This window comes from Urocitellus parryii, chromosome 9 (genome assembly GCF_045843805.1).
Source record: "Urocitellus parryii isolate mUroPar1 chromosome 9, mUroPar1.hap1, whole genome shotgun sequence".
NCBI classification, from domain to species: Eukaryota; Metazoa; Chordata; class Mammalia; order Rodentia; family Sciuridae; genus Urocitellus; species Urocitellus parryii.
Genome location: NC_135539.1, coordinates 137131879 through 137159426, shown reverse-complemented (window position 1 = coordinate 137159426; position 27548 = coordinate 137131879). Strand labels below are relative to the sequence as shown.

At 39.6% G+C, this 27548-nt stretch overlaps 1 protein-coding gene across 1 annotated transcript in view; it reads left to right on the top strand.

The window, feature by feature from the left end:
• The window catches only part of Pappa2 (pappalysin 2), a 240625-nt gene that overhangs the window by 103071 nt on the left and 110006 nt on the right, over positions 1-27548 (top strand). The window contains exons 6-11 of the mRNA XM_026388519.2: positions 2236-2357; positions 5399-5888; positions 8898-9026; positions 14237-14328; positions 18584-18777; positions 20713-20859. Of these exons, the coding sequence (XP_026244304.2) occupies positions 2236-2357; positions 5399-5888; positions 8898-9026; positions 14237-14328; positions 18584-18777; positions 20713-20859 (1174 nt within the window). The remainder of the gene's footprint in view (positions 1-2235; positions 2358-5398; positions 5889-8897; positions 9027-14236; positions 14329-18583; positions 18778-20712; positions 20860-27548) is intronic.

Genomic DNA, 27548 nt, shown 5'->3' with positions numbered 1-27548 from the left:
CCCGCTGGGTGTCAGGGCCCAGCTACCGAGTTGACTGTCCCTGGAGCTTTACTGCAAGCCTGGGAAAGAGAACAGGGAGAGATGAAGAGAGGACAGAGCTGCTGAGGCCTTTTTCAGTGTTACTCTCAGCCTCCTGGGATCTTGGCCCTTTTCCCTGATACCTTGATCCACATTCAGTGCATGACATCATTGAGATCTCACAACCCTACCAAACCGTCTGCATTGCCATCAGAAGCCAGGCTTCCCCGAGCTGCTTTGGGTGATTCAGCTCACATCTATGCGATGTGTCTAAGAATCATCCTTCTGCAAGTGTGACCTTGTGCAGCCTCGGTTGGACTGGCTGAACAGTAAGTCCTCTGTGGGTATGCGCAAACCGGAGTTTTACATCAGTTTATGTAACACATGTAAACAATTTAATCTTTCAATTCTCTCTCTGGTACAAGCGTTACGATAAAGCAGACATCAGAGCTGGCGTGCTGAGAGCCTGTTGGCAGAAAGGACTGCAATTTGCTTCCTTTCCTTAGCTAGGTGGGCTAGCTTTGAGGCCTCCCAACACGCGTGTTGGGGGGACTCACGTCACATGCCCGGTGATTTGTGTCATTCCTGGAGTTATGTTTACTCTACCCCAGTAGGTATTTGGAATCCTTATGTCAGAAAGGAGCCCCAGCTACGCACTAGGAGCAGCTCCGGAAGGGCCAAGTGCATCAGGGACATGTGGTTTGGAGTCGCATCTGCGTTAGGAGTGAGCTCTACTTGGAGTCAGCGGGGGCCTCAGCTACACCTCTTAGTTGCCAAAGCACCAGACACTAGACGGTGTTTGGGAACTTGCTCTTGCTTGAAAGAATTAAGGAACTTGTAACCTTGGGCGATTTACTTAGCTTCCCTGAGCCTGAATTGTCTCCCTTGTAAACAGAGGGTTGTTACAGGGATTAGAAATAATTTATGGGAAGTACATGTGGCACACAGCCAGGTATGGGGGGCATTTGATACATGGGAGCTGCTGCCATAACTATGCCCTTTGTTTAACAACACTGTTTCTCTTGCACATTGTAAGATGTTTAATATGACATTAATATATGCTATTAACATGCTACCTATTGAGTGTTCCTGATTCAGCACCTGCATTTCAGATGTGTTGTTCAAAATTGGGCTTCTAAAAGCAGTCCAAGTACCAAAGACAAGCCTTATCAAGTGATTTTCCTTTGCTGTTTAGTTATTATTATTTCCACTTATTCTGCTTACCTCAAATATGGTGCTTGTATTTAATCATTAACCAATAATTATTTCATAGACATCTATAAGACAAGCACTTCCCCAAACTCCTGAGCTGGTCCCTATACTGACTGCTGGGGATGGAAAGAGAATAAGCCAGGACTTACTTAGCGGCAAAGGAAAGAAGTTAAATGGAAATTCTCAGCATCACGGAGCAGACTCCTAGGAGAGGAACCAGTGGGTGCCGTGGGTGCACAGAGGGAGAGCTGGCCACTTAAAGGAAACAGCCTGTTTACCCCTGCAAAGGCTACATTAGAATGGCCCCTGAAGAATAGGAGTTTGCCAGACAGAGATGCTCGGAAAGGCCATGGGGCATTCGAAGTGGGGGACAGCGTGTTTCATGGAGCTATGTCTTTATGGAATAATGATATGTTCTTTGGGATGGAAATATACCATTCCTTCATTTCTAATGAAGGAACTGCAGCAGGGGAGGCTGGAGCTGACTTGTGCTATACCTTGGGTTGTGGGGAGGGGTTCAAATATGTCCTCATAGGCAGTGGAGACATGAAGGACATTATATTTCACAGACTTTTATTTTATGTATGAAATTAAAATAGGGAGTCTGAAATAATGTTTACTCTGAAAACTACTGTCTGTTTTAGTGGGGAAAATTCAAGGGGTCTTTAATAATTTATCAACAGTCAGTATAGAAAGAAATTTTATGTCAATTCAGATTGTAATTGTTTTGTGTTTAGTTTTCCCAAGACAGAAGCTACCCACTTACATTCCACAGGCCTCCTTTATGACTTAAATTTTTCTCCTTCATGGCCTTCAGATTTTGATGTCACTATGAATTTTGCAATTTTGATATCTGTATAAGGAGGAAGTTGAGTTGACAAACACTTGTGCTTCCATTGCCCTCTAGGGCCTCCCACAGTAAGAGGCCCTTCCCCTGGGTCTTCTCAGTTTTCTTGTCCCAGCTCAGCAGAATGGATGTCCACCTTCACTGCTTCCTTTCCCCAGGGCCCCAGGCAGCGTGTGTGGTGCCTGCACAGAAGATGGGATGTTCCGTCAGTACGTGCACAGGGCTTCCTCTCGGCGAGTGTGTGATTCCTCTGGCTACTGGACCCCAGAGGAGGCTGTGGGTAAAGTACCATAGCTTTTCAACTTGAGCCTTAGTGGCCATTGACAATGGGGGTGAAGGTAAAGGAAGGGCAGAGCAGTGGCATGGTAAGGAACAGGCAGTGAGTGAGAGAGAGAGAGAGAGAGAGAGAGAGAGAGAGATAGGGGTGTGTGTGTATGTGTGTCTTGCTGGGTGTCTCCAGGGCCTTAGAAAGACTGCCTGGTGCATCTGTGTGCCAAATGTCTCATAAGCACACAACACTGAGGCCCAATGGCTGTGATAAAGCAGAGATTAGCATACAGCACACAGAGACAGAGAATTCTGCTGAACTAGGGGTGACTTCAGATGGGACAGGGCCAATGGTGTTCCGCATGCCTATTGTCTCTGGAGCAGTCTTGTCACATGGCAGTGTAAGCTGATCTCTTCCTCCTTTGTATCAGGAGACTGACAGGGGGCACGGCAAGTTGCTGGGAACTAACACTCTGGCCCTGTGCATCTGGGTGGGGGTGGGGTGGACTAGGTGTTCCATACTGATCGTTCTCATCTATGCTGTTTTACGAGTCCATTAATCACTGGTACTTGTTGTGCTTTGAATATGAGCTAAGCTCTACAAGAGAGATGTTTTTCGTTATCTCTTTTCCTGACCCTCCTCCAACTTCTCAAAAAGTCACATACGCACTCACATAGGCACATCAGAGATCCAAAAACAAATTTCAGCATGGATCGTTTTCTAGTTCCAGACCAGAAAATACTGTTGACATGACTTTTAGCACCTCCTGATGGATGGCTTGATGTCTTCTGACATCTGCAGCAGCTTTCCTAATAGTTATCTTTTGTCTTTGCTCCCCCCGCCCACTTATAATTCTTAAGACCCAAAAAAGACTCCAGTAAGATGTGTTAAACATGGCTTATTTAAATTAATTTGCAGTCTTGACTGTGACAAGAAATAAAGGGCAGTGACCTAAGAGTATCTGCATGAGGTCATCTTAGGCTTCCAGTTACCCAAGTGACAGAGCCTCAAGGAGAAAGCTGGAGGGAAGTGCCCGCAGGATGGATTGTGTTTCTCAGATGAGAGATTTCCTTGGAGGATGGAGAGCCACAGTAGGATAGCTGCAGTAGACTCGTTTAGAGTCTGGCATTTCATAGAAGTCCCCTTTCTGTGGCAAACTGATCTAGTTTGGGACTTTTATATCTGTTGGACTCATTAACTCAGAATTTTTTTCATTTCAGTTTTTGGAAGTGTTCTAAATTTATCTGGCATAGGTGAAAGAATTTGAAGTTCTGGGTCCTAATTCTTATATCTTCAGGCAAACCAGGTCCTTTATTTCACCTTTCATATGAAATTATAATAAAGAGCTTCTGACAGCCAGTGCCACCCCTGGGTTGGCTTTCAAGGCCTTTTCTTTACTGGCATTTGAGATAAGCACTGGAAACTTAGGATGAGAAAAAACTGATCTTCCTTTACTTTGAAAGAGTGAAGGACCTGGTCGTAATTAAAATACAGGAAGTAAAAGTAATTGAACCCTCAACAGAGCAAGCACAGACATTTAATGCAGTCACAAAATGTATTTCATGGCACTTACTTAACTCTTCTTGATCACCATTTAATTTCTAAATGCTATAGGGAATACAGAATTGAATCAAGTGCATGCCTTCCTTAATTATCATGTTCTTGGTCAAAACTTCTCTGGCTTCATAATCTAAAAGCTCCCATCCCCACCTCATAATTCTCTATTCCTTTATATTCCTTCATTTTTCTTCAAAGATGCCATTACTACTTGAAGTTACACTTTATGTCCTTCCATTTAATAATTGTTACATCTATCACCTGTTGTAAGATGGGTGAAGCTTAGACTGTTATCACTCTTGTTCACCACTCTTGTCTCCATCACCTAGATTGGCACCAGGTGTAATGCAAAACATGGTTTTTAATGAATTAACCAATCAACTCACAATGTTGGCAAAAAAACCAACATGGTCCTTACTGGACCATCTTACACACATACATACATGTTTCAACTTATTCTGCTGGGCTTTTGGCCATTCTTTATTTTCCAAATTCTGAAGGACTAAATAATTCTACTTTTGCAAATGTAATTACTTCATTTCTATGAAATATTGTATAGATATTTTACACTCCCCTAATAGGGCAGAAGTTAAATATTAGTGCGTATTTTGTAAACAAGCAAATCAAAGCTTAAAACACTGTGCCTACTATGGCTGCCTAGCTAAGGTAAGGGCACAGTGCCCGCTGGAGCCTAACCTCGCTGACCTCTAATCCAACACATTCTCTTCAATTCCCTTCACATGAAATGAAATAAAACCCATTCTTACGGATTATTTCCAGAGCTGACCTTATTGCATTTTATTTTTCACCATTACATTTTCTCTTGGTTACCAAGTTCCACCTTTCCCCACAGTCCTCTCTCTGTGTTTGCATTTCCTCCCTGCAGTTCCCACCTGCTCACATGCACCTGACCTCACAGGAGAATTCAAACATGGTTTTAGAGTCTGGCCAGCAGTCGAGAAGATGAGGTGCCACAGTGGGGTCTTAAGGAATGGAAGAAGTCTTATGAAGTACACTACAGAGAGGATAGTGACAAACTGAAGTTAACCTTGGGCTTCAGAAGCACTAATTTTACCATACATTATTAATGAACTCAGTATGCAATTCTCCTCTGCCCAAGAATTTCTGGAGAACATGACTTGACATCTCTGCATCAGTCTCAGGGTTCCATCTGGGATCTGATTGTCCCATTCCCAGGTCCTGCTGAATCCCTTAAAGGACACCAGGTGGAGGTGACAGTGACAAGAGCATCATTCCTTTTACTGTTATGCTTTGCCCTTACTAGTCCTTAAGTCACAACCTGCTATGCTGGCCAACTTCCCTAGGAATTCTAAGCTCTCTCCACCTTCTTTCCTCATTCTGACAGCTAATACGGGCTACTCATTCATTTTCGGATTAAAATTTTTATTTTATTATTATTATTATTTGGGGGGTTCTGGGTCATTTTCAGATTTTAGTAGCAGTTCCTGATGTGCCTTTCTGCTCCCCTGCCTCAGGGCCTCCTGATGTCGATCAGCCCTGTGAGCCGAGCTTGCAGGCCTGGAGTCCTGAGCTCCACCTGTACCATATGAACATGACGGTGCCCTGCCCTGCAGAAGGCTGTAGCCTGGAGCTGCTCTTCCAACACCCAGTTCAAGCCGACACCCTCACCCTCTGGGTCACTTACCTCTCCATGGACTCTTCCCAGGCACTCTTTGATACAGAGATCTTGCTGGAACACCAGGAGTCTGTGCATCTGGGTCCCTTAGACACTTTCTGTGATACCCCACTCACCATCAAACTGCACGTGGCTGGGAAGGTCTCAGGGGTGAAAGTCTACACCTTTGATGAGCGGATGGAGATTGACGCGGCCCTCCTGACTTCCCAGCCCCACAGCCCCTTATGCTCTGGCTGCAGGCCTGTAAGGTACCAGGTTCTCCGGGAGCCACCCTTTGCCAGCGGCTTGCCCATGGTGGTGACACACCTTCGCAGGAAGTTTACAGACACGTGAGTTGGGTTGCAAGGCCTTCCAAATCATGGGGCTTCCTGAACCTTGGGAGTCAATTTGATTACCACTTTTTAATTTTATTTTTTTTTATTTCCACTTTGTAATCTTCTGATATGCATTTAGCTGGAGAAATGTTGAGAATCTCAGGGAGGATTTTATTCTCAAGTGGCATGTCTGAGATGAAAAATATTTCCGAGAAAGGGGCAAGCAGATGTTCTGATTGCTGAGGCCATCATTATGATTAAGGGGAAAGGAGGTTAGTATATGAGGTCTTTGAGTTGGACTGAATGTACTGGCCAAGAGTAAGTTCATCAGAATTAGATTCTTTGGTCCCATGACAATTTGCTTTCTGATTCTTGCTGTAGCTTTCTAATAATCTGACATGGCTTCTGTAAAATTCACAAGTTACAGTCAGCTCTGCTATAGCTCAGGCTACAGGCCCTGCAGGCACCAAAGTCTGCCCCATGACTCACTCACAACGTGTGTTTCATTCTTTCCCCCTTTTCTCATCTCTCCCTCTCTCTTCTTATTTTCTTCTCTTCCAAGTCTCCTTTCTCTTATTTCTGTTCTTTCTTCCTACGCTTAGTGAGTTCTGCTGTGTTCCTGGCACAGTCTGCTCAGTACTGGGGACACAGACTCAGATAAAGGGATTACCTACAAAGAATTCAACATCTGTACTTGGAGACGGGTATCTCCAAAGACAAATTCCCTTCACCTCATAATTCCTTAGAGACTGCCCTGAGGGCAGAACAAGGGAAAAATAAAGTTTTGTTAGAGGTGCTATATCAGTTTTTTCCATGGTAGAAATCATGACAAAACATAGTGACTTAGAACAGCTAGCATTACTTCTCATGATGCTATGGGTGGGCTGGGTGTTCTAGTCTGGATGGACTTGGCTGGAGCCAGATGGCCTGGGATGACCTCGTGCACACATTGGAAGCCTCAGCAGAGACAGCTGGCATGCTGGGAAGATGAGGGCTTCTTTCTGCTTGGTCTCTCAAGTCCCAGACTGGGCTGCTTCTCATGGTGGTGGAAAGGTTCCCAGCAGCAGGGAGGGCAAGCCCCAAGTGGCCTGCATGTCTCAAATCTCTGCTTTATGTTGCTCAAGACAATGTTCCACTAGCCCAAGTGAGCCATACAGACAACTCCAGCTTCAAGAGCTGGCAAAGTAGACTCTTAAGAGGGGCATCTTGCATGGGGTGGCCTTTGGCACACTACCGCAGCTATAAAATCTAAAGAAAATGTTCATCTTAAGCTCCAATACATTTTTCTTCCCATATTTGCTCTTTTAACTAGAGCTCAAAGAAGGTAAAATGATGAAAAACCTAATGCAAATGGGAGAACATATAGACATATCACAGGTATATGTACAAAGAAAAATATCACTTTTGAACTTCTCTAACAAGGCAGTTCACATGGTGTTACATGCATATGCACATAGTGTTTAGGGCTAGTGACATCCCATTTTATCGATAGAAAACTGAGGCTGAACTTCAGTTTGGTTTGCAAGCTGGTGAATGGCAGACCAGGATTTAAATTTGATTTCCCAACTGAATTGCATTTCCACCCTGCTTCCTCAGTTAGGACACTGCCTTTTACAAACTCAGAGCACTGAAGGCCTGCTGCTAAGTTTTCCCCCAAGAACAGTAAACACAAGCCTGTGTTTCCATCCATCCTTTTCTCGGCCACATAACAGTGTCCAACTTTTATTCATGGTTGGACAAGAAGTCCCACAGAAAACCCCTATAAAGGGAAACAATCAGCATTGATTAGAATATAAAATAAAATTGATTTTGCTTTAAAAATATCCAGCACTCTCATGAGAAGCTTGCTCCTCCACCCCCTAAAAGGAGAGCTAATTTGAAAATTTAAAAGTCTTTAACATTTGAGTGTCTTTTCTATTAAAATTCCTAAAAACCAGTACAGAGGTTTTTAAAGGTATTTTTTTTTAATCCCAAAACATTTCCTGTTTGCTATTGCTACATCAGGTGAGGGTGGGAAATCTTTGTGGTTGAGTTGAAGAGTCTGTTCAAGAAAAGAGGGTCTGAGCTGGGGATATAGCTCTGTTAGTAGAGTGCTTGCCTCATGTGCACAAGGGCCTGGGTTCAATCCCGAGCACCACAAAAAAAAAGCAAAGAGGGTCTTGGATTTATGGCTGCCATGAATGACAGCCTTAGCAGTCCCATGAAATCCTGTCTTCCTGGGTAATCTCCTCCTACCTTGACTTTGGTGGTAGATTTCCAATCAGGGAAAGCACTGGGCAAAATTAAGATGAAGGCAGAATTTGTCTTTGGAACTAGAAGCTCCCTTCCAGAACTTTCCCCCTTCTAAGTGCCCTGCCTCTCACTTTCTCCACCTGATATGTGTACTTAGGCTTTAGATAGTCTGAGAAACTCCCTCCAACTCTCATATCAACTGCTGCAGCCACGTTCCTGGTATTGTAGATAGACATTAATTTAATGCCTTTCTAACCATGAATTTTTGCCTCCTCAAAATGGTGATGGGAGGTGTTCTTACCTTCTTCTCTGAGATAGTTGCTCTTACCCCTAAGGGTAAGTCTCCTTAAGACAAGAATTCCTTTGAGAGCTAAGAGAACTATAATCCACAGACCCAAGAATGGCCTCAACTGAGCCCATATTCCTCAGCTTTCCTCTCCAGGCTGATTACTTTGAAGATATAGAACACTGGTTTTCCAATGGTTGTTTTGTTTTGACTTGGTTAAAACACTCTTCACATACCCTTCTTCTAGATTGTCTGGGACATTTACCTTTTGTGTTAATTCAGCAGACACTTATTGTACATCTACTATATGAATGTTAAGGGAATACAGAAATAAATATGGATTAAAACATGCTGCTTTATACAATTTTTCCCTGATCTTTGCTTCAGATAATTGTGGTATGTTTAATACTTATGTTCCCCATAACATTTCACTTACATTCCTGAAAACCATCTGCAAAAGGCCCATTTTTAGGAGGTCATGGTCACCAACCCATTGGTTTCCACAGGGAGGTTATACCTGGGCAGATGTATCAGTACCAAGTTCAAGCTGAGGCTGGACCAGAATTGGGAGAAGCTTCACCTCCTCTGTACCACATCCACGGTGCTCCTTACTGTGGAGATGGGAAGGTGGCAGGGTAAGTATTACGTGTGTGGGAGTATGTGAGCGAGGTCATAAAAGGTTTAGCCTCCAGTTTGAGCTTGGCTTGTTTAGAAACGTAGAGACAAGGCCCTGGGTGGTTCTAGTGTGAAGATTACAAAATCTGGGACCTGGGATGAGCTTGAGAAGCCACTGACACCTCTTCACTTTTATCTAGAGCTCATCCCAGAGCATTGGGATATTGGAGTTGATTCTCCAGGGCTCCCCTTAAAGCCTCAGTGAATAACTGTGGCACTTATTCAGGGTAGGAATTCATGCAGAAAGCTCCATGTCAAATGATGATGAAAGGGGATATATTTTGGACCAATGGCCCACCCTTACTAATAACCTTATACTAATAAGTTGTATGATTTTGATTTTACCAAATGGCTTTGAGCAAAGTGAGTTGCTCATTGGACCCCTGAAAAAACTAATTAAAATGTAATTTCCAGCCTTTCTGTAAACATCACCAACATAAAGATGGAATACACCTCTTTGGTTTCTTAACATACCATGTTCCTTTCTTGTTGTCCTTCAATATCAACATAGGGAACTAATTCATTCTGTTTTCCAATTTTAGCACTGAAAAATCTTCAGTCCCAGGAAAACCAGGGCAGTTTGTCAACTCTACATCAAAGCATCCTTAATGCACATGTAGACTGATTTGTTAGTTATGTTAAATCTTCTGGGAGGAGGAGGCTGGAAGGCCAGTTACTATGATTTGTCTTAGAATCTGCATTCTATTAAGGTAGCCTATTTTTAATTTCCCAAACCAGGTGAATGGCCCTAATGGGAATCAATTCTGAGATCCCATCCCATCATTTAGCAATCACTGAACATTGTTTATCTTCTCAGTCTTCTAAGATCCTTAAGCTGTATGTAAGTTTACTCCTTTGCATACACGTATAAACACTAAACATTCCCAGACCTCTTTCAGACATGGAAGCAAATGAGGTCACTTTATTACACAAACCTTGCTAGTGCACTGCCTCTCCCACCTCAGCCTGCTATCGCATCTCCCCTGCTCAAATCCAGTTTCTCCCTGGGGAGGCTTCCTATGCACACAGAATGAGACCAACTGTTGCTATTGGTTTCCATTTCTGGCTGTCTCATTTCAGGCCTGCAGCCCATAAGTCAAGGTGTCTGGGTGGCTGTGTTCTGACTGCTGCACTGGCAGAGCCCTCCTTGAACAAAACACTCTGCCTTAAGTAATAGGCTTGTGAAGGCCAATCTCTTATGTAGCCACCTTCAGGCCCCAAGGTGTTACATTTGCTAGGTGTTGTGGGGCAGAACAGTGTGCAGAACCTTCTTCCTAACTATGTATTCACATTTGTTCCTGTGTCTTGAAGTAGCTTCAACTGAGGCAGCACTTTTTGACTACTGGGTTGTATAAATTCTTTGTCAAAATATACTTTTCGCCGTATGCATGTACCCTCTCTCTGTGTGGAGGAAGGACTGCTGTGACACCCAGCAAGAAGATGATCACTGAATCCTAGCTCTGCCTCAGCTGGAAACACCCATTACATGTAAATCAGACAGGAGCCAGACAAACCATCCCACCCACCTGGTACCACTTGTCAACAAGACTGTCAAAACAGGCACAGCAAGCCCCTTGGAATTTAGAGCAGCTCCTCAGAAGATGATCCCTTGGTGTGTGTTTCCAGCACAGGAGCTGCCAGCCATATGTGGCTCCTGAGGCTGTGAAATGTGGCAAATACAACTAAGAAACTGAATATTCGATTGTATCTAACTTTAAGTAATGTAGTTTAAAAACTGGAACTCGATTCAGTTATTAGAAAACCTTTAATTTAAAGACTTGGAATAACTTGGGTGGGTGAATCTACTCTTTCAACTACATATTTTATGAGTTCTACATAAAGATCAAGTATTTAAATTGAAAAAAGAATGTAACATACCTCAATAATTTTATACTGATTACATATTGAAATGATAACATTTAGATATGTTGAGGTGGCTGTAATATTACTAAAAGTAATTTACCTGCTTCTTTCTATGCTTCATGGCTACTAGACAATTAAAAATTATCTGTGACTTTCATTATATTTCTATTGGGCAGCACTGAACAAGATGATACACAATATGCGTAGATTATCTTCAAAACAGAAATATAAAAGTACTGCCTTTCAAGACTGTGTTCTAGATGCCATGTAGAGAAACATTGATGTGGGTCAATCCTCTCTCTATAGATGAGCCGACTAAGGTGCAAAGATTTCGGAGACTTCTCGGGGATCACTCATCCGATAAGGTCCCTAGTGTAGCCTCTTTTCATTGAACTCCATTGCCTTATGTAGAAAAAGAGTGTTTTCTTAAATTATTATTTTTTATTTTTATCCTTTCTTCCCTTAAAAGCTTACCATTTAAAACATGGTTATTACACTATTGCATCCATTGTACCTTCAATTTCATTTTAAAGCATTCTCATAGGTAATTATTTAATTGTTAATCCATCCCATGAGATACATTTTAAATAATGGTTGGAGCTATTAATGATGTCTTGTGTCTGAAAGTCTGTACATATTACAAAATTTATTTTGATGGGTTAAAATACGTATTCACTTTTGGACATGATGAAATCAAGGAGAAAAATGGCACCATTTAGAACAGTCAAATTTTAGTTCTTTCATAAGCACTCAAACCACACATGTCTTGTCATCAGACATGCTTCATGTTTCCTACACTCTAAACTATTTTACCCATCTCAATCCCGGTGTAGTTATATGAGTTGTGTTAGCGGGGAGGTCCAAAATGACGTTGTTCTTCTCTCAGCCTTGTTTCTCCCTTGAAATATATGGTAGTTTCCACCAGGTGATCGTAGGGAGTTAGAATAGAATTTGAATCTTTAACAGATGTCCTAGACTGAGATATAGCTGCAATGGGGCCACCACCTAAGTCTCTGGGTAGTAAACAGACCTGAGATTTGAGTTCTGCAAAACTGCGACTTTTGCAACTACATCTAGATAGAGAAATACAATGAGATTAAAATATAAAGAAATGTCAGATAAAAATGAATAGAAAAAATCCACATGGGATTTTTTTGAACCCCTCCCCTTTTCTTAATGGTCAAATGATTTTTTAAGTTAAATTTATTTTTAACTGATACATAAAGAATGAAATGTATATACTAACGGGGTACCATGTAATGTTTTGATACATGTACACATTGTGTAGTGTTTAAGTCAGGTTAAGCATACTTTTACCATTTCCTTATGGTGAAAACATTCAAAATCCTTTCTTCTTGCTTTTTGAATATAGAGTGCATGATTATTATTGATAGTTACTTCACCGTCAACAGATATCGGAACTTCTTACTGTAACTAGTGCACACTGATTGACCTCTCCTATCCCTCCCTCATCCCTCCATTGCTTAGCCTCTGCTAACCACCATTCTATTCTCAACTTCCATGAGATCAAATATTTAACTATTTTAGACTCCACATATGAATGAGATCATGCAGCATTAATCCTTCTGTGACTGGCTTATTTTATTTATTGATCCCTAGTTCTATCCATGTTACTGCAAATGACAGGGTCCTGTTCTTCTTTATGGCTGAATAATATTCCCTTGTGTATATGTACCATATTTCCTTATTCTTTCATCAGTTAGTGGATACTTTGGTTGTTTTCTGTTCTTAGCTGTTCTGAATAGTGCTGTAGTAAGCACAGTGGTGCAGATGTCTCTTTGGCATACTGATTTCATTTTCTTTGGATACATACCCAGTAGTGGGCTTGCTGGGTCATATGATAGTTTTATTTTTAATATGTTGAGAGACCTTTGTACTTTTTTCCTTAAGAGGTGTGCTAATTTATATTTCTACCAATGTTGTGCAAGGGTTCCCTTTTTCCATATCTTCACCAGAAGTTTATCTTCTGTCTTAAAAAAAATAATACTCAATCTTACTGGAGTGAGGACATTGTGGTTTTCATATTTTCCTGGTGATAAGTGATGTTGAATATTTTTCCATACAAGTTGGCCATTGGTATGTCTTCTTTTTAGAAATGTCTATTTAAGTCTATTGCCATTTTAATCAACTTATTCGTTTTGGATATTAACTCCTGGTCAGAAGCATAGTTCACAGATATTCTCTCCCATTCTGGAGGTTATCTCTTCACTCTGTTCTGATTCATTTACTCTGCACCAGTTTTCTTTTATGTAATCCCATTTGTCTATTTTTGCTTTTGTTTCCTGTGCTTTTGGGGTCTTGTCCAAAATATCCTCACCCATTCCAACGTCCTGAAGCATTTCCCCTATGTCTTCTTCTTGTAATTTCATGTCTTACACTTGTCTTAATCCATTTGGAGTTGATTTTTATGACTGATGAGGGAGAAGGGTCAAGTTTCCTTCTGCCTGGGGCATCCAGTTTCCCAGCACCATTTATTGAAAAGCCCTTTCTCCAGTATGTGTCAGCACCTTTCTTGAAAATCAGTTGGCTGTGTTGTATGGGTTGACTTCTAGGCCCTCTATGCTGTTCCATTGGTCTGTGGGTCAGTTTTATGCCAGTACCATACTGTTTTGTGTAGTATATTTTAAAGTATTATGCCTCCTTCTTTGTTCTTTTTGCTTGAGATTTCTTTGGCTATTTAGTGTGTGTGTGTGTGTGTGTGTGTGTGTGTGTGTGTGTGTATGTGTGTTTTCAATTTCTTTCACCAATATTCTATAATTTTCATTTTAGAGATCTTCCACTTTTTGATTAAATTTATTCCTAGGTATTTTATCTTTTGGTAGCTATTGTAAATGTCATTGCTTTCTTGATTTCTATCTCAGATCATTGACTAGTAGTGTCTAGCAATGCTACTGTTTTTAGACTGTTGGAACTAATAAGGTTAGCCAAGTTGTAGGTTACAAATGAACAATTTCTAAGACTATTCATCCTGGGGTTAGTAAGCCTTTTCTAAGTTCAAGATCCTCTACCAGAAACACAATAAGAACTCTCCTGGGGATTTTCTAGATGTTTCTGAGACATGGGCTACTTAACTTCTAGGAATTTCCACAACCCACTGAGCATACCAATAAACAATTTTTGCTGAAATTGTATCACTTTGAATGCATTTTTCCCCCGTAAAACAATTCTCTTAACTCCTGCTGTACCCAGCTTGACTTATTGTTATGTAATGGGGAGATTTAAGAAATTAAAATGATGGTAACTGAACAGGAGAGAACATTTTGAGTGTGTTTATATATATTCCTAGGAGCCTGGGAGAGGAGTGTGACGATGGAGACCTGCTGAATGGAGATGGCTGTTCAAGGACATGTGAGCTAGAGAAAGGCTTCAACTGTGTCGGTGAGTTCAGGGGTTCCGGGCAAGAATTATAACTTGTTTTTAGAAGCATCCCTGGGAATTATTTTTGTGAGTCTCTAATATCTTCTAACATATAGCTTAATGTTAACAATAATAGCAATGACATTTGATATTTCCATTGTATCCCAGGCACTAAGTATTCCACATACATTATCTCATTCAATATGTAGCATGATTATGAGGGAACTGAGACATAGATGGCTTAAATAACTTGCATGTGCTTATTTGCTAGAAGTGGTCAAGTCAGGATTTGAACCAAGGGAATACAGCTCTAGAATTTCAATTAAACCACATTAGTTTTTTTGTTGCTGTGACCAGAGTACCTGATAAGGACAACTTAAAGGAGGAGAAGTTTATTTGGGGCTCACAGTTTCAGTGTTCTCACTTCACAGTATCTGACTCCTGCTCTGGGCCTGAGATGAGGCTGAACATCATGGAAGAAGAGGAAATCTGCTCAGCTCAAGGCAGACATGAAGTGGGGGTGGACACACTTGCATGAGGAGCTAGTTACATAAGGCATAACCCCCAAAGGCATAGCCTACTTCCTCCAGCCATGCCTCACCTGCCTACCACCCAGTAGGCCATTCAAATTATTAATCAATAAAATGGGTTAATCTACTGAGGAGGTTATAGCTCTCATCATTGCCTAAAAAAAACCTCAATAATTTTATACTACTTACATATTAAAATGATAGCATTTAGATATGTTGAGGTGGCTATAATATTATTAAAAGTAATTTACCTGCTTCTTTTTACTCTTCATGGCTACTAGAAAATTGAAAATTATATCTGTAACTTTCATTATATTTCTATTGGGCAGCACTGAACAAGATGATACACAATATGCGTAGATTATCTTCAAAATAGAAATATAAAAGTACTGCCCTCCAAGATTGTGTTCTAGATGCCATGTAGAAAAACATTGATGTGAGTCAATCCTCCCTCAGTAAATCTCTTTATTGGGGACCATGTTATCAAAACATGAGCTTTGGGGGGACATTTCTAGATTGAAACTATAGCAAACTATGAGGTTTTAGTGTTTCCTGGCTTAATGTTGCCAAGGATTTTTCTTTGGCCCTCAAATTTAACACTAAAATGTCAGATAAGTAGCACAATGACATGGATTCTACATACAAATAGGGGTAGGGAAACATTCCAAGCCAAAGAGAGTGCAGGCTGACTCCCTGAGTCTGTACTTAATGGATAAGCTCAGAAGGACAACAGAAGGCCATATCATTTCAGTCCAGGAGAATCTCTGGTGATAGATCATGGCGAGGTGACTCTGGCTCTAGACCCTTGGGCCCGGGAGCCAGTCTACAGCACTTCTCCCAATTCTGATGCAAGCCATTGCTGAAGGTTTCTTCAGTGCAGTATTTTCCATCCCCAGAGGCATGCATTACAGCAAGTCTGTGAAGCACAACCATACAGCAAAGTTATTTTAAACAGCAGTGTGTTTAAAAACACTTCAGTGTCTCCAAATCTCAAGATGAAATAGCCTATGATTTCAATTATGTAGAATTTATTAAGGTTTCAGGTACATATAGAACATACAAATACCCTTGCTCTCTTGAGCAAGAACTAAATTGTAGAATGTTAGTAACCATCCATCCATCCATCTATCTATCCAAATATTTGTTCAACAAACAAATGCCCACAATGTACATGTATTCAGTAGTAACACAAATTCAGTGCCTGTCATATGCAAGAGTCTTGAAGAGAACTGATATGTTAATGATACTATCTAGCTTCACACTCTTATAGAAACCCCTTCTACCAATTCCTGAGGAAGAGACCCCTAGCTTTTACTTACATAATTCAAGAGTGCAGAATGCCTTTAGCTTTACTATTATAATTTTTTCCCTTTTCCAGTCTGTAAACTGAGGCTCAGAACATTTAGGTGACTCATCCTAGGGCATACAACAAGGTCTCTGCAGAGCCAGCCCTGGAGCTCAGCTTTCCTGTGTTCAATCAAGTGCATTTTCCTTGCTATGAGACTACAGAGGATACATTTTTTCCCTGTTTTATTTGACTACCATTCAGATATTTCAAATGCCTCCTCATTACTCTCCTTGCCAACCCAAACATCCCCTCATGTGATTAGGTTTCCAGACCCTTCCCTCTCTACCCCAAACTGGCATGCTTTGTGTGGTCAATGCCCAGAAAGGAATCCAATACTCCAGATGTGGTTTGACTGTGCAGAATACCCTGAGCTGATTTCCTCCCCCTTGTGCACAAGTATTTGTTAATGCCACCTCTCTTTGCATCGTTTCTTTTTGGTAGTCACATAGTGGTCTCATATTGAAAATAAACATACATTCCCCAAACACTGTGTCTCCCCCAGTGCGGCTCAAGTCTCATTTAACCTAAGAGTAGATTTTACTTTTTCTATCGCATTGGATCCCATAAAGTTTGACTCATATTTCCTCAGCTTTTAACTCCAGTAAGACTATATCTAAATTATTTTAACTATACTTAAATACTATATTTAAGACTATCTTTAAATTATTTACTGGGTAAACTTACAGCAGTGTGTTCCACCATTAAACATCTTTTTGGGGGAATAATAAGCTCATTTTATGTTAAGCATATAGTTCTATCTCATTAGTTTTTCAAAAGATTAGATTTGAGGGCTGGGGATGTGGCTCAAGCGGTAGCGTGCTCGCCTGTCAGGCGCAGGGCGCTGGGTTCGATCCTCAACCCCACATAAAAATAAAAAATAATGATGTTGTGTCCACCTAAAACTAAAAAATAAATATTAAAAAAAAGATTAGATTTGATGCAACCATTGGAAATATGTTTTTAAAGTAGTCTATTGTTTTCAGATAGATTTGAAAAAACAACATGACAACAATTTTAATTCCATGTTTAAAAATAATAGGCAACAGGAAAAAAGCAGTCACTGGGTTGTAAATAGAAAAACATTGTGTGTGTGTGTGTGAGTGTGTGTGTGCGTGTGATTACTATAAATAAAGAGAGAAAGATGGGAATTATATGGGAAAGTCCTTCCAAAGGCACTTTGGGGAGAGGCTGGAGTAGGTCATAGGTTGGATGGAATGCAGGAGCAGAGGGCCTCAAACAGCATGGCGTCCTGTGTAGTGTTCTGCCTGGGCACAGACATAGAGTCACCATGGAGCTGAGCTGCTGACAAATCACTGGAGTAGCCCCGTGGGCTTGCCATGAGGACATACAGACAGAAAGCCTGGTACAGTAACGGTGAGCTTTAGTAGTGATCTTACTGAACATGCATCTTGGTGTTGATTTTGTATCTTGATCTTATTTTAATGTCTTACTATTTAGGTAGGTATGAGAAATAAGAACCATGCACTTAATATTAATTGTCCAGTATCTTGGTTCAAGAACAACAGAACTTAATCTATGGTTTCGTAACTGCTTCTCAGCTTTCACCTGTGGAGAAAGCAAGCCTACCTGTCTGTGTGGAGGCAGTACTCTTCACTTAGCGGGAGTTACCCTGCAAGTGCGGCGCCTGTCCAGGGCCCGCAAGCTTGCTCTGCAGCCACCAGCCCCCCACAGTCCCCTCTCACTTGTCTGCTGCCTCAGCAGGAGACAGTACAGAGCCACAGGAGGAAGTGAACCTGCCCCTGGGGGCAAGCGTGCCTCAGCAAGTCACGTAGATGTGCTGAGACTCAGGTTTCCCCCTAAAGAAACACGCAGAAACCGCACACCTCACATGATTGTCCTACATGAGAGAAAGAAAACACAGGACACCTTATAAGATTCAAACCCATGCATCTAGTTTCAAAGCAATTACATGAGAGAAGCACTATCCAAAAAATGATTAAAAGAAATAATTCAATGGACAACCCTCTTAAATATTTTAATATTTCAAAGACTATAAAGGGGATTTAAGCATATAATAACAATACTCCATTTTTTGAATTCCTTGTTCTTTTTCTTCCTTCTTTTGTACCTCCAACTTCCTCTAAGTATTTAACTTAAAATTTCTTCCCACACTCGACCTACAGCTGCTTTTGTTCTGCCTGTCCTCTCTTCCCAGTCCCCACCCTTTCTATGACTTTATCATGAGGTGGATTCTAATGAAAGGAATGAGAAAGGAGCCTTCTTCCTTGGAGAGGTAGTATGTGTGTTTGGGGTGGACGCTAGGCTACCTGGCAATCACCAGACCTCAGGGGGCCACAGGAGAAATGCTGCAGCACTCTCATGTTGACTTTTTCCCCACGAAATATAAAAACACTGTGTCATACACATTTCTCGGCAGGGGAACCAAGCCTTTGCTACACATATGAGGGAGATGGGATTTGTGAGCCTTTTGAGAAGGAAACCGGCATCAGGGACTGCGGCCTCCATACTCCTGAAGGATACTTGGACCAGTGGGCCACCCAGGCTTTCTCTTCTCGTGAGGACAAGAAGAAGTGTCCTGTCTCCCTGGTAACAGGAGAGCCTCATTCCATGGTAAATGAAGCCAGATGAACTGTTTTGTGAAGTGAGGCATCCACATACTTAGAGGGCACTCACGTTGTATTCTGGATTTTTTTTTTTTTTTTTTTTTTTGGTACTGGGGATTGAACTCAGGGGCACTCGACCACTGAGCCATATCCCATCCCCAGCCTTATTTTGTATTTTATTTAGAGATGGGGCCTCACTGAGTGGCTTAGCTCCTCGCTTTTGCTGAGGCTGGCTTTGAACGGGGGATCCTTCTGCGTCAGCCTCCCAGTGCCACTATGACTGGATATTCTAGATTTTGACACCAAATTTTGTCCTCACTGATCTCAGAACATGTTAAGTGGAAAGATTCCAGATTAGCCATGAAGTCCCTCCCTTTGCGTTCACCCCACTTGACCTCCCTGGCTTCATCTAGGGACTTCTGATTCCAAGGTAGACATGCATCTCACAATTTCACTCCTGAGTACACATGTCAGAAATTATAGTTGGGTTCTGTGTTTGAGACAATTTATCTCAAAATAATAGAGAACAACAGTAAGGAGTCAGGGGATCTGGGTTACACTATTGGTGATGAGTAATGGCAAGTTACTTATCTTCTCAGGACTCAATAAATGTTAGTATCTGTTGCATTTAACTGAAAGATTTAATATAAGGATCCAATAAGATTCAAAGTACACTGTTATTTAAATGATTTAATATAAGGATCCAATAAGATTTAAAGTACACTGTTATTTAAATGATAATCATTATTATTGGAGAAATCCTAAAAGCAAATCCTTAGGTATATAGTTGCTGAATATCCAGCTAAGTAGATAGGACATCCTCTGTGGACTCTAAGATGTTATACTGACCTTTATAAATTATAGTTGAATACTAAAAGAAGATTAAAGGTTCTTGACTCTTGGTTGTCATTCTAGATGCTTCCACTGCCAAATAGACTCCTCTGTTCATCCTAATGATGGGCAATATAGTCTTTTCACAGAATTGAGAGAGTCCTTCAAGCATTTCAGGCCAGAATGAAATAGTTGCATTTTATACACAAGGAGACATCTCCACAGAGACTGTTCAAGGCCCCACTTGCCTCCTAGATTCCAGATCTTTCATCCTTGGCTTGCAGTTTTCTTCCTCCTGCTCTTATCATGCCTGCTGCTCCCCCTCCACATGAAGTCAGCATTTTAAGCAGAAGAAGGCTGCTGGCCAAAGGGAAATCGGTGCATGCCAGCAGACCTTTCCATTTGCAGGGGAAATGGCAGCTTTTCTGGAAGTTCAACACTGTAAGCCTTCACCCATGTTATTGGTTAGATCTAGGCCACTTTGTCAAGCTTAGTGGTAAGGAACCCTGAGTATTTATGAACTAAATAAACTTGAACAAAGTTGGAATTGGTTAATAAGAAGGTAAAGGGAAATAGATCTGATCAGGCAACTAGACTTTTCTGCCACCCTCTCTTTGCCTAATTTGCCATCTTTCTCCTTAGATTTCCTGCCTAGTGACAGGAAGCTAGGGAATTGGGAGATTCTAAGTTAATGACAGCTCTCTCAAGTGGCTTTCAGTCTAACCTGCTGTCTTTCCTAAGTGAAGTAGAAGAAGTGTCCTGGAGTTTTGCTTCTTGTCTGCTTTATTCAGACAAGGTGAAGACCTAACCATTATCCCTGAAAGACTTCTATGGCTAATCTTTGGAACAGTTACCTGAAATCTGCCAGAACTATTATTTGGGCAAGATCCCTAGTGCATTGAGAGTTGTCATTATGTTTTTCTATCCGAGCAAGTTATATCTTGAGGCTAACAGAGAACATTGAGAAATTCTACATTGAGAAAAGTTTTTCTTCCAATAATGGAACTACTAGGAACCCAGGAGGAGAGTAACAACTTGGTTTTGCACTGAAGACTTTTATTGTCTTTCCTTCTCTTTTACATTCCACACTTAAGTTTTGATTGCATTTCAGATTTGCACATCACACCATCCAGATTTACCCAAGCAACATTCCCTTCCTGGCTGGTTTCCCTGTGTTACCAATGGAAAAAGACCTCAGGATGAAGGGAGTGAGCAGCCAGAAGGTATCCTGGAGAAGGAAGATGAGGTTTGGCTTAAAGTAAGTGGCCCCAGTGCTTTCTGTGAAAGTTATAGATAGGAGTGCACGTGTATGCACTTACACACCTGAGTGCATGTGTGTGCATGTAAAATTTCCATTTGAATTGTTTTTCAGGAAATTTCCTTTTGTTATCTCCAAGAGTTTATATCTTGAATTTGTTTTCACCTCTTTTTGAATTTTGGACTTCTGTCCACATGATCACTGTATTTAAGTGGCATGCACACAGAAAAGTGCAAAAATCAGAAACACACAGCTCAGTAAATTTGGAGGAGTGGAACATGCTCTCTAGCCACCCCATGGATCAGCTATTCCCAGCTCTCTTGTGGCCTTATCTATTGTTAGGCTATAGGAGTGTCAACTACTTTTATTTCTATCACCATAGATTAGTTTTGCCTATTTAAACTTTATTAGAAAAACTTTACCTCAATATCCCTTGTGTATGAGTCTTTCTCATGCAACTTAATTCTGACTGCTTGCCCTGGTGGTAGTGTTAATTTTCAGTGCAATGCAGTCTTCCAATATTTGAACTTGCGATACATTTTATTATTCTAATGCCCATATTGTTGGTTATCTTCATATATTAAATACTTGGATAATGCCTAGTTTTTCAGTTTTTACTATTAAAAATTGTTCTGCTATAAAACTTTGCTGTACATTTCTTTTAGTGAACATATGTAAACTGATGAATATATTTAGAAATGATAGATCACTGATAGGCCAGCTTTGGTAGATAATCCCAAATAATTTCCCACAGTGGTTGTACTAATTTGTACTCCTATCAGAAGTTTATGTTTTAATTACTTCACCTTTTCATCAATACTTAGGATTTTAAGTATTAATTTTAACCTTTTTGTTGACCATGTCAAGGTATTCCTCCATGGTTTTTATTTGTATTGCATGGTTAATGAAATTGGGAACTTTTATATTTATACTGGCCATCTGTATATCTTTTTCCTTTTTCTTTTCTGAAAGGCATGGTCAGGTCTTGTGCTCAATTTTTTATTGGGTTGTGTGTCATTTTCTTCTTAGTTGATATGATATTTTGCCATTTTCTACGTATGAACTCCTATGCAACTCTTTGCTCTTTAGTATCTTCCAGCACTCCCTGAGAACTGTACCTCACTCTTAATGACGTCTTTAGACAGTCTTTTCTTTTGTGGTAGGGTTGAAGTATTTTGTATAGTGTAGTAGTAAATCTTTGCCTGTCACAAATTACAAAAGTTCTGCTTTCCCATATTGTCTTCTGGAAATGTGATTGCTTTACCTTTCATGTTCAGGTTTACAATTCATCTGGGATTTCTGTGTGTGTGTGAGGTAGGGATAAGCTTATCAATTTGCACATGTGAAAAAAAATGCAATTTTGTCTGGGATTTCATTAGAGCTATAAATTCATTTTGAAAGAAATTTCATCCTAAAACACTGAGTCTTCTAATATAGTCCTTCAGTTGTTTAAGACTTTAATTTCTCTTATTAACATTTATGGTCTTCTAAGGAAGAGTCAAATTTTATCAAATGCTTTTTCTGCATTTATTGAAATAATCATTTTATTTCTCCTTCTTTCTATTAATATCCTGGCTTATACTGATAAATTTTAAAACATTAAACCAACCTTAGATGCCTTAGGAAAAAACAAACAAAAATCAATTTAGAGGTGATGTATTCCCCTTTTGAAATTGTGCTGAAGTCTGCTTGAAGGCATTTTGTTGTTCTTTCCCCTGAGAGCTTGGCTCCTAATTTTCTTCATTCTACTGTTTTATCAGGTTTTATGCTCAAGACTGAGTGTGACTCCTAACATAAGTGTCTTTCTTTCCACTCCTCTGGAATATTTTGTGTAAGGTTTTTGTTGATTTTTAAGGTACTTACTCATTGAAGCTATCTGAGCTTGGAATTTTCTTTGAGGAAAAAAAATAATAATAAATTAAACCAACCCAGAATAAAATTCTGCATCTTAAGAAGATTCCCAGGTGATCCACATGCACCTTCAATTTGGAAAACACTGTTCTGTGATATATTTATCCTACATTTAAATACAACTAGTCATCTGAAAATATTTTTTCATCACTTCTTGGCCTTTGGCTAAAATCAAGTGAAAATATTCTCTCAAAAATATCTACTAGACAAACTTTAGATAGGGCAAAGAGAAGGGAGGAGAAGGGAGGGAGCATGGGGGTAGAAAAGACGGTGGAATGAGATGGACATCATTACCCAAAGTACACGTATGAAGACACAAATGGTGTGACTTTACTGTGTATACAACCAGAAAAATGAAAAATTGTACTCTGCTTGTATAATATGAATTGAACTGCATTCTGCTGTTATATGTAACAAATTAGAATAAAATTTTAAAAATTAAAAAATAAAATTATCTCTGATATCCTAAAAAAAGTTTTAAACAAACATAGGAAATTTTAGGTTTTCTATATCTTCTTAGACCAATTTTGCAAGTTGAATTTTTCAAATCATTGGCCTATTTTTCCCCCTAAAATATCAAACTTAACTAAGTTTGTTATGATATTTTGCTATTTTTTGTACTATTTCTATGTCTCTGGGATATATTTTTTTCAAGCATGCTATTATTAATTTGTATGTATTTTTTTCAGTCTTGCTAAGCATTTATCATTTTAATAAGTTTTTCATTAATGTGTCTTTGCAATCAACCAAAGGTATGTATGCTCTTATTTTTTATTATTGTCTTCCCCTTTGTTGTTGCTGTTGTTTATTTTTTTCAGTGTCTGGTGCAGGATACGCAAGTGCTCTACCTCTGAGCTCCATCCCCAGCTCTATTGGTTTTTCTTTTATGTTTACTTTTAACTTGCTTTCTTTTTCTACTACCTTGAGATTATGCTTAAAATACTGATTTTTACTCCTCCCCTTTATATGTCATTCCTTTAAGACCTACATTTCTTTGGAAGCACAACTTAGCTTCATTCCACAAGTTTCCACATACCTTATTTCTATTACCATTCAGTTCAAGCATGTTTTAAAATTCTGATTGTGATTTCTTTTATGACCTTTGAATTATTTTTAAGTGGGTTTAAAACATTTTTTGGATTTTTGGTTACCATTTTTTTGATTTGTCTTGGTACTGGAGATTGAAGCCAGGGTGCTTTGTCACTGAGCTACATCCCCAGCCTTTCTCATTTTTCATTTTGAGACAGGGTCTCACTAAGTTGCTGAAGCTGGCCTTGAACTTGTGATCCTCTCTGTCTCTGCCTTACTAGCTGCTGGGATTATAGTCCTACACCACCATGCCTGGTTACCTTTTTGTTTCAATTACAGATATTCTATAAATCAGTCTTTTTAATGTGTTTCAATCCTTTGAAATTTGTTGAGACTTGAGTTATGGCCAATACTGGCAAATGCTGTCTATAAAGAAATATGTAGTTAGCAATTGTCAGACGCTATGGCATTCTGTGTATTTGGGAGGTCAAGTTGGTCCATCATGTTCTTAAAATTTCCTATATCATCTTCATTTTATATATATTTCCCCAATATTTTCTGCATTGTTTCCCTCAGTCCCTAAAAGATGTATGTTAAAATCTTCCACCAAAATCTTGGGTTTGTCTATTTCTTCTTTAGTTTTAACTCATACACTTTGAGGTTATCTTAGTGACTATGCAGGCAGTCCTCAATTTACTGATGGTGTGGGGGGATCTCCAAATGACTATGAGGCTGAAACTGTGCAAATCAAATGGTAGTCCATGGGAGAAGCACAACCATTTCATGACCTATAAGTTTTTTCCACAACATTAAATGCCCTCTTACTTTTCAGTTATACATATGTTAGGCAATGAGAAAACAGTGAAACTACTATTTCTTTAGTTTACCATCAGTCAAAATGTTAGAAATATGGAGAATTTAAGTGTTGCATTTCCTTGTTTAAAAAATAAAAGTTCTATAAGTAGCTGGAACACGTCCTGCCTGTTTTCTTATCATGCAACATAACATTGCAAAGCCAGCAGTGTCCCTGTGCCTTGGTGAATCCTCGTATCCCTTGCTACGCAGTTTCTGGCCCGCTGTTCTTCACACTTTCACTGTTATGCATCATCTGTGAGAGTTCCTTTAACATGAACTTTTCAAACTGACATTGTTTCCTCTGGGATGTGTTCATTCTTTTTGTCAAAACTGCTTTTCTGGTTAGTGATGACAATTCCACTCACTGAGTCTCTCAGGCTGTGTGTTGAGAGTCTCTTGAATGGCACCAGTGTCAACATTCTCAGTCAGTGATTCCTTCTTCAATCTGTTCGCCATGGATCACATTTCACTTGTAGCATTATCAAACTTTGCTACAATTTCATCCTTATTGGTCAGTTCTCTCTTTTGATTATCCATGTTCACAGTATCTAGCGGTGTATCGCTGGGAGCAAGAAATCAGCACAATGACATATTTAGTGTCTGTGTGACCCAAATAACAAATACCCAGGGACCAGTCAGTGACAGACTCTAAAAGAAGTGATGTGATTGGTCAGGGGTCCTGATGCCCATTTGTTATTTGCATGGAGATATTTGGATTAAGAGGCTAGAAGTGATGTTCGTACTTCATTCAGTTGCAGTTCATATAATGTGCTAACTGAAGTTTGAATCATGCTGTTGAGAGACTGGTTTTAGTTAAGAAAATTGTTATTAATGTTATTATGGATATGGGAACTGTGTAAATTGGAAACAGCCTGTATATAATTTTAGAATTTCTTTATCTTCCTGGTGAATTTTCTCTTTAAAATAAGAAATAGATATTTTTAATATCTAGTAATACCTACATATTTTTCTTATATATTTTTATTGTTTTTGAAGTTCTTCATTCTATAGTCTATTAAAAAATAAATCATAATCATTTTTAAATCTGTGTCTGAAAGCACCAATATCTTAGTGACCCGAGCTCCACTTATGTTGACTCTTTCTCTCTTAATTTTCATTCATCTGGTCTTTCTACTAAGGTACTGAATAATGTTTTACCTGGCACTTGGGCACAGAATACACTGTAGAGATTCTGGTTAATAATACCTTTGAGATGATTTTTTTTTGACATGTCTTAAGATTCAGAAAAGATCACCTTAGTCCAATAAGTAATTAAGAATATTGAACTTGTGCTTTTTATTTATGAGACCAAATAGGTTACAGCTTTCTCTTCTGCTGTGGCCTAGCCCTTTGGGGCTCCACTGGAAGCTGGCATTGGGCCCTCCACCTGGACAGTCCCCGAGTTGCAGTCTCTTTCTCCAGCAGTGCATATCTGCCAGAAGTTCCTCTTGGCACTTGGGCCTCTCTCCAGCCAACTTTTGCTTGGCTTCTAACAATCTATTCTGCTAGCCTGGGATATGAAAAGTGCCTCTGAGGCTGAAGCAGCACAGGACATTAAGCTCCTCAGTGTGATTTCTTTTCTTTGGCGGTATTAGGCTCTTAGGTCTTGGTTGCTCTCAAATGCTTTCAAACATTTTTTAACTTAATTCATATTTTATGGTTATTCTTGTCAGGAGTGTTTGTTCTATTATAAGCTACTTTATCATAGCTGGAAGCAGAAATCTCCAACTGGAATTCTACTAATGTACATCAGTTTGCTACCTCATCTATTTTAGGTTTGTACCCTATTCTTACAATTGATCCAGGAAAAGTCTTTATATTAGGGGAAAAAAATCTTGAATATCATTGAAAGTCATGCAAATACATAAAATCTATTAAGAAAATATAAATTTCACAAATCCATTTGATACCAAATAAAAATTAGGAATGTGGTTTTAAAAAATAAGCTGTTAGGATTTTTTTTCTTTTTAGAAAAGTTTTCTGAGGACTACAAGAATTTCTGATCCTTTCTTCTTCCTTTTAGTATAATTTAATCTTGATTTGATTCACAAATATGGTTTGTATGCAGTGGACCAGAGACAAACTTATTGCACAAGTGAGAAACAGCAGTGCTGGAAAACATTAGTTTTGAAAATATCTTTCCAAAATCTTTCATTTGCTAAAATGCTACTTGCCCAATAAGAATTATATCATTGTAGCCCATATTTACTGAAGTAACATTTTCTGTTTTCATTATTTTCCTCTAATCTTGAGCCAGTAGGCCAAGAATATGAGTTTTCTTATATAGCATGAAGCCTGGAATCCTTTTTATTATTTATAATAATACACACATTTTGAAGTCATTTATGGTTTGCAAAGTGCATTCTCATAGACTATTTTATTTGCTCCCTACAATAGCCCTATGTGCTTGACAAGGAAAATGTTTTCCAATTTTACAGATGAGGAAAGTAAGAATCAAAGATTCAAAAGTGCTTTTTCTACATGACTTAAGTACAAAATGGAAAACCTAAAGCTCAAATTCAGTCCTCTGACTGGTCCTGTGTTCATTCCTCTATACTCTCTTGCCTCATACCATCAGCATTCATTAAACACCTGCATTATACCAAGCACCTCAGAACCAAGCACTGAGGATAGACAGGGAATGTGACTCAAACAAGGAGACAAATGTAGACTCTAAAGGTAAGGCTTCCTCCCTTTGTGAATTCCTTCTAAATCCTTGTAGGACCTTGTTTCTATGAACTTAGTTTGTAGCATTTATTAAGTGTTTATTGTAAACTCTAGATACAGCAAAGGACAGATGGGGGGCAGAAGCATTATTTCTTCCAGAAAGTGTTTTGAATGCAAGTAACATGGACAACAAATGAAACAATTTGAGAAGCAGACATGCAAGAGCT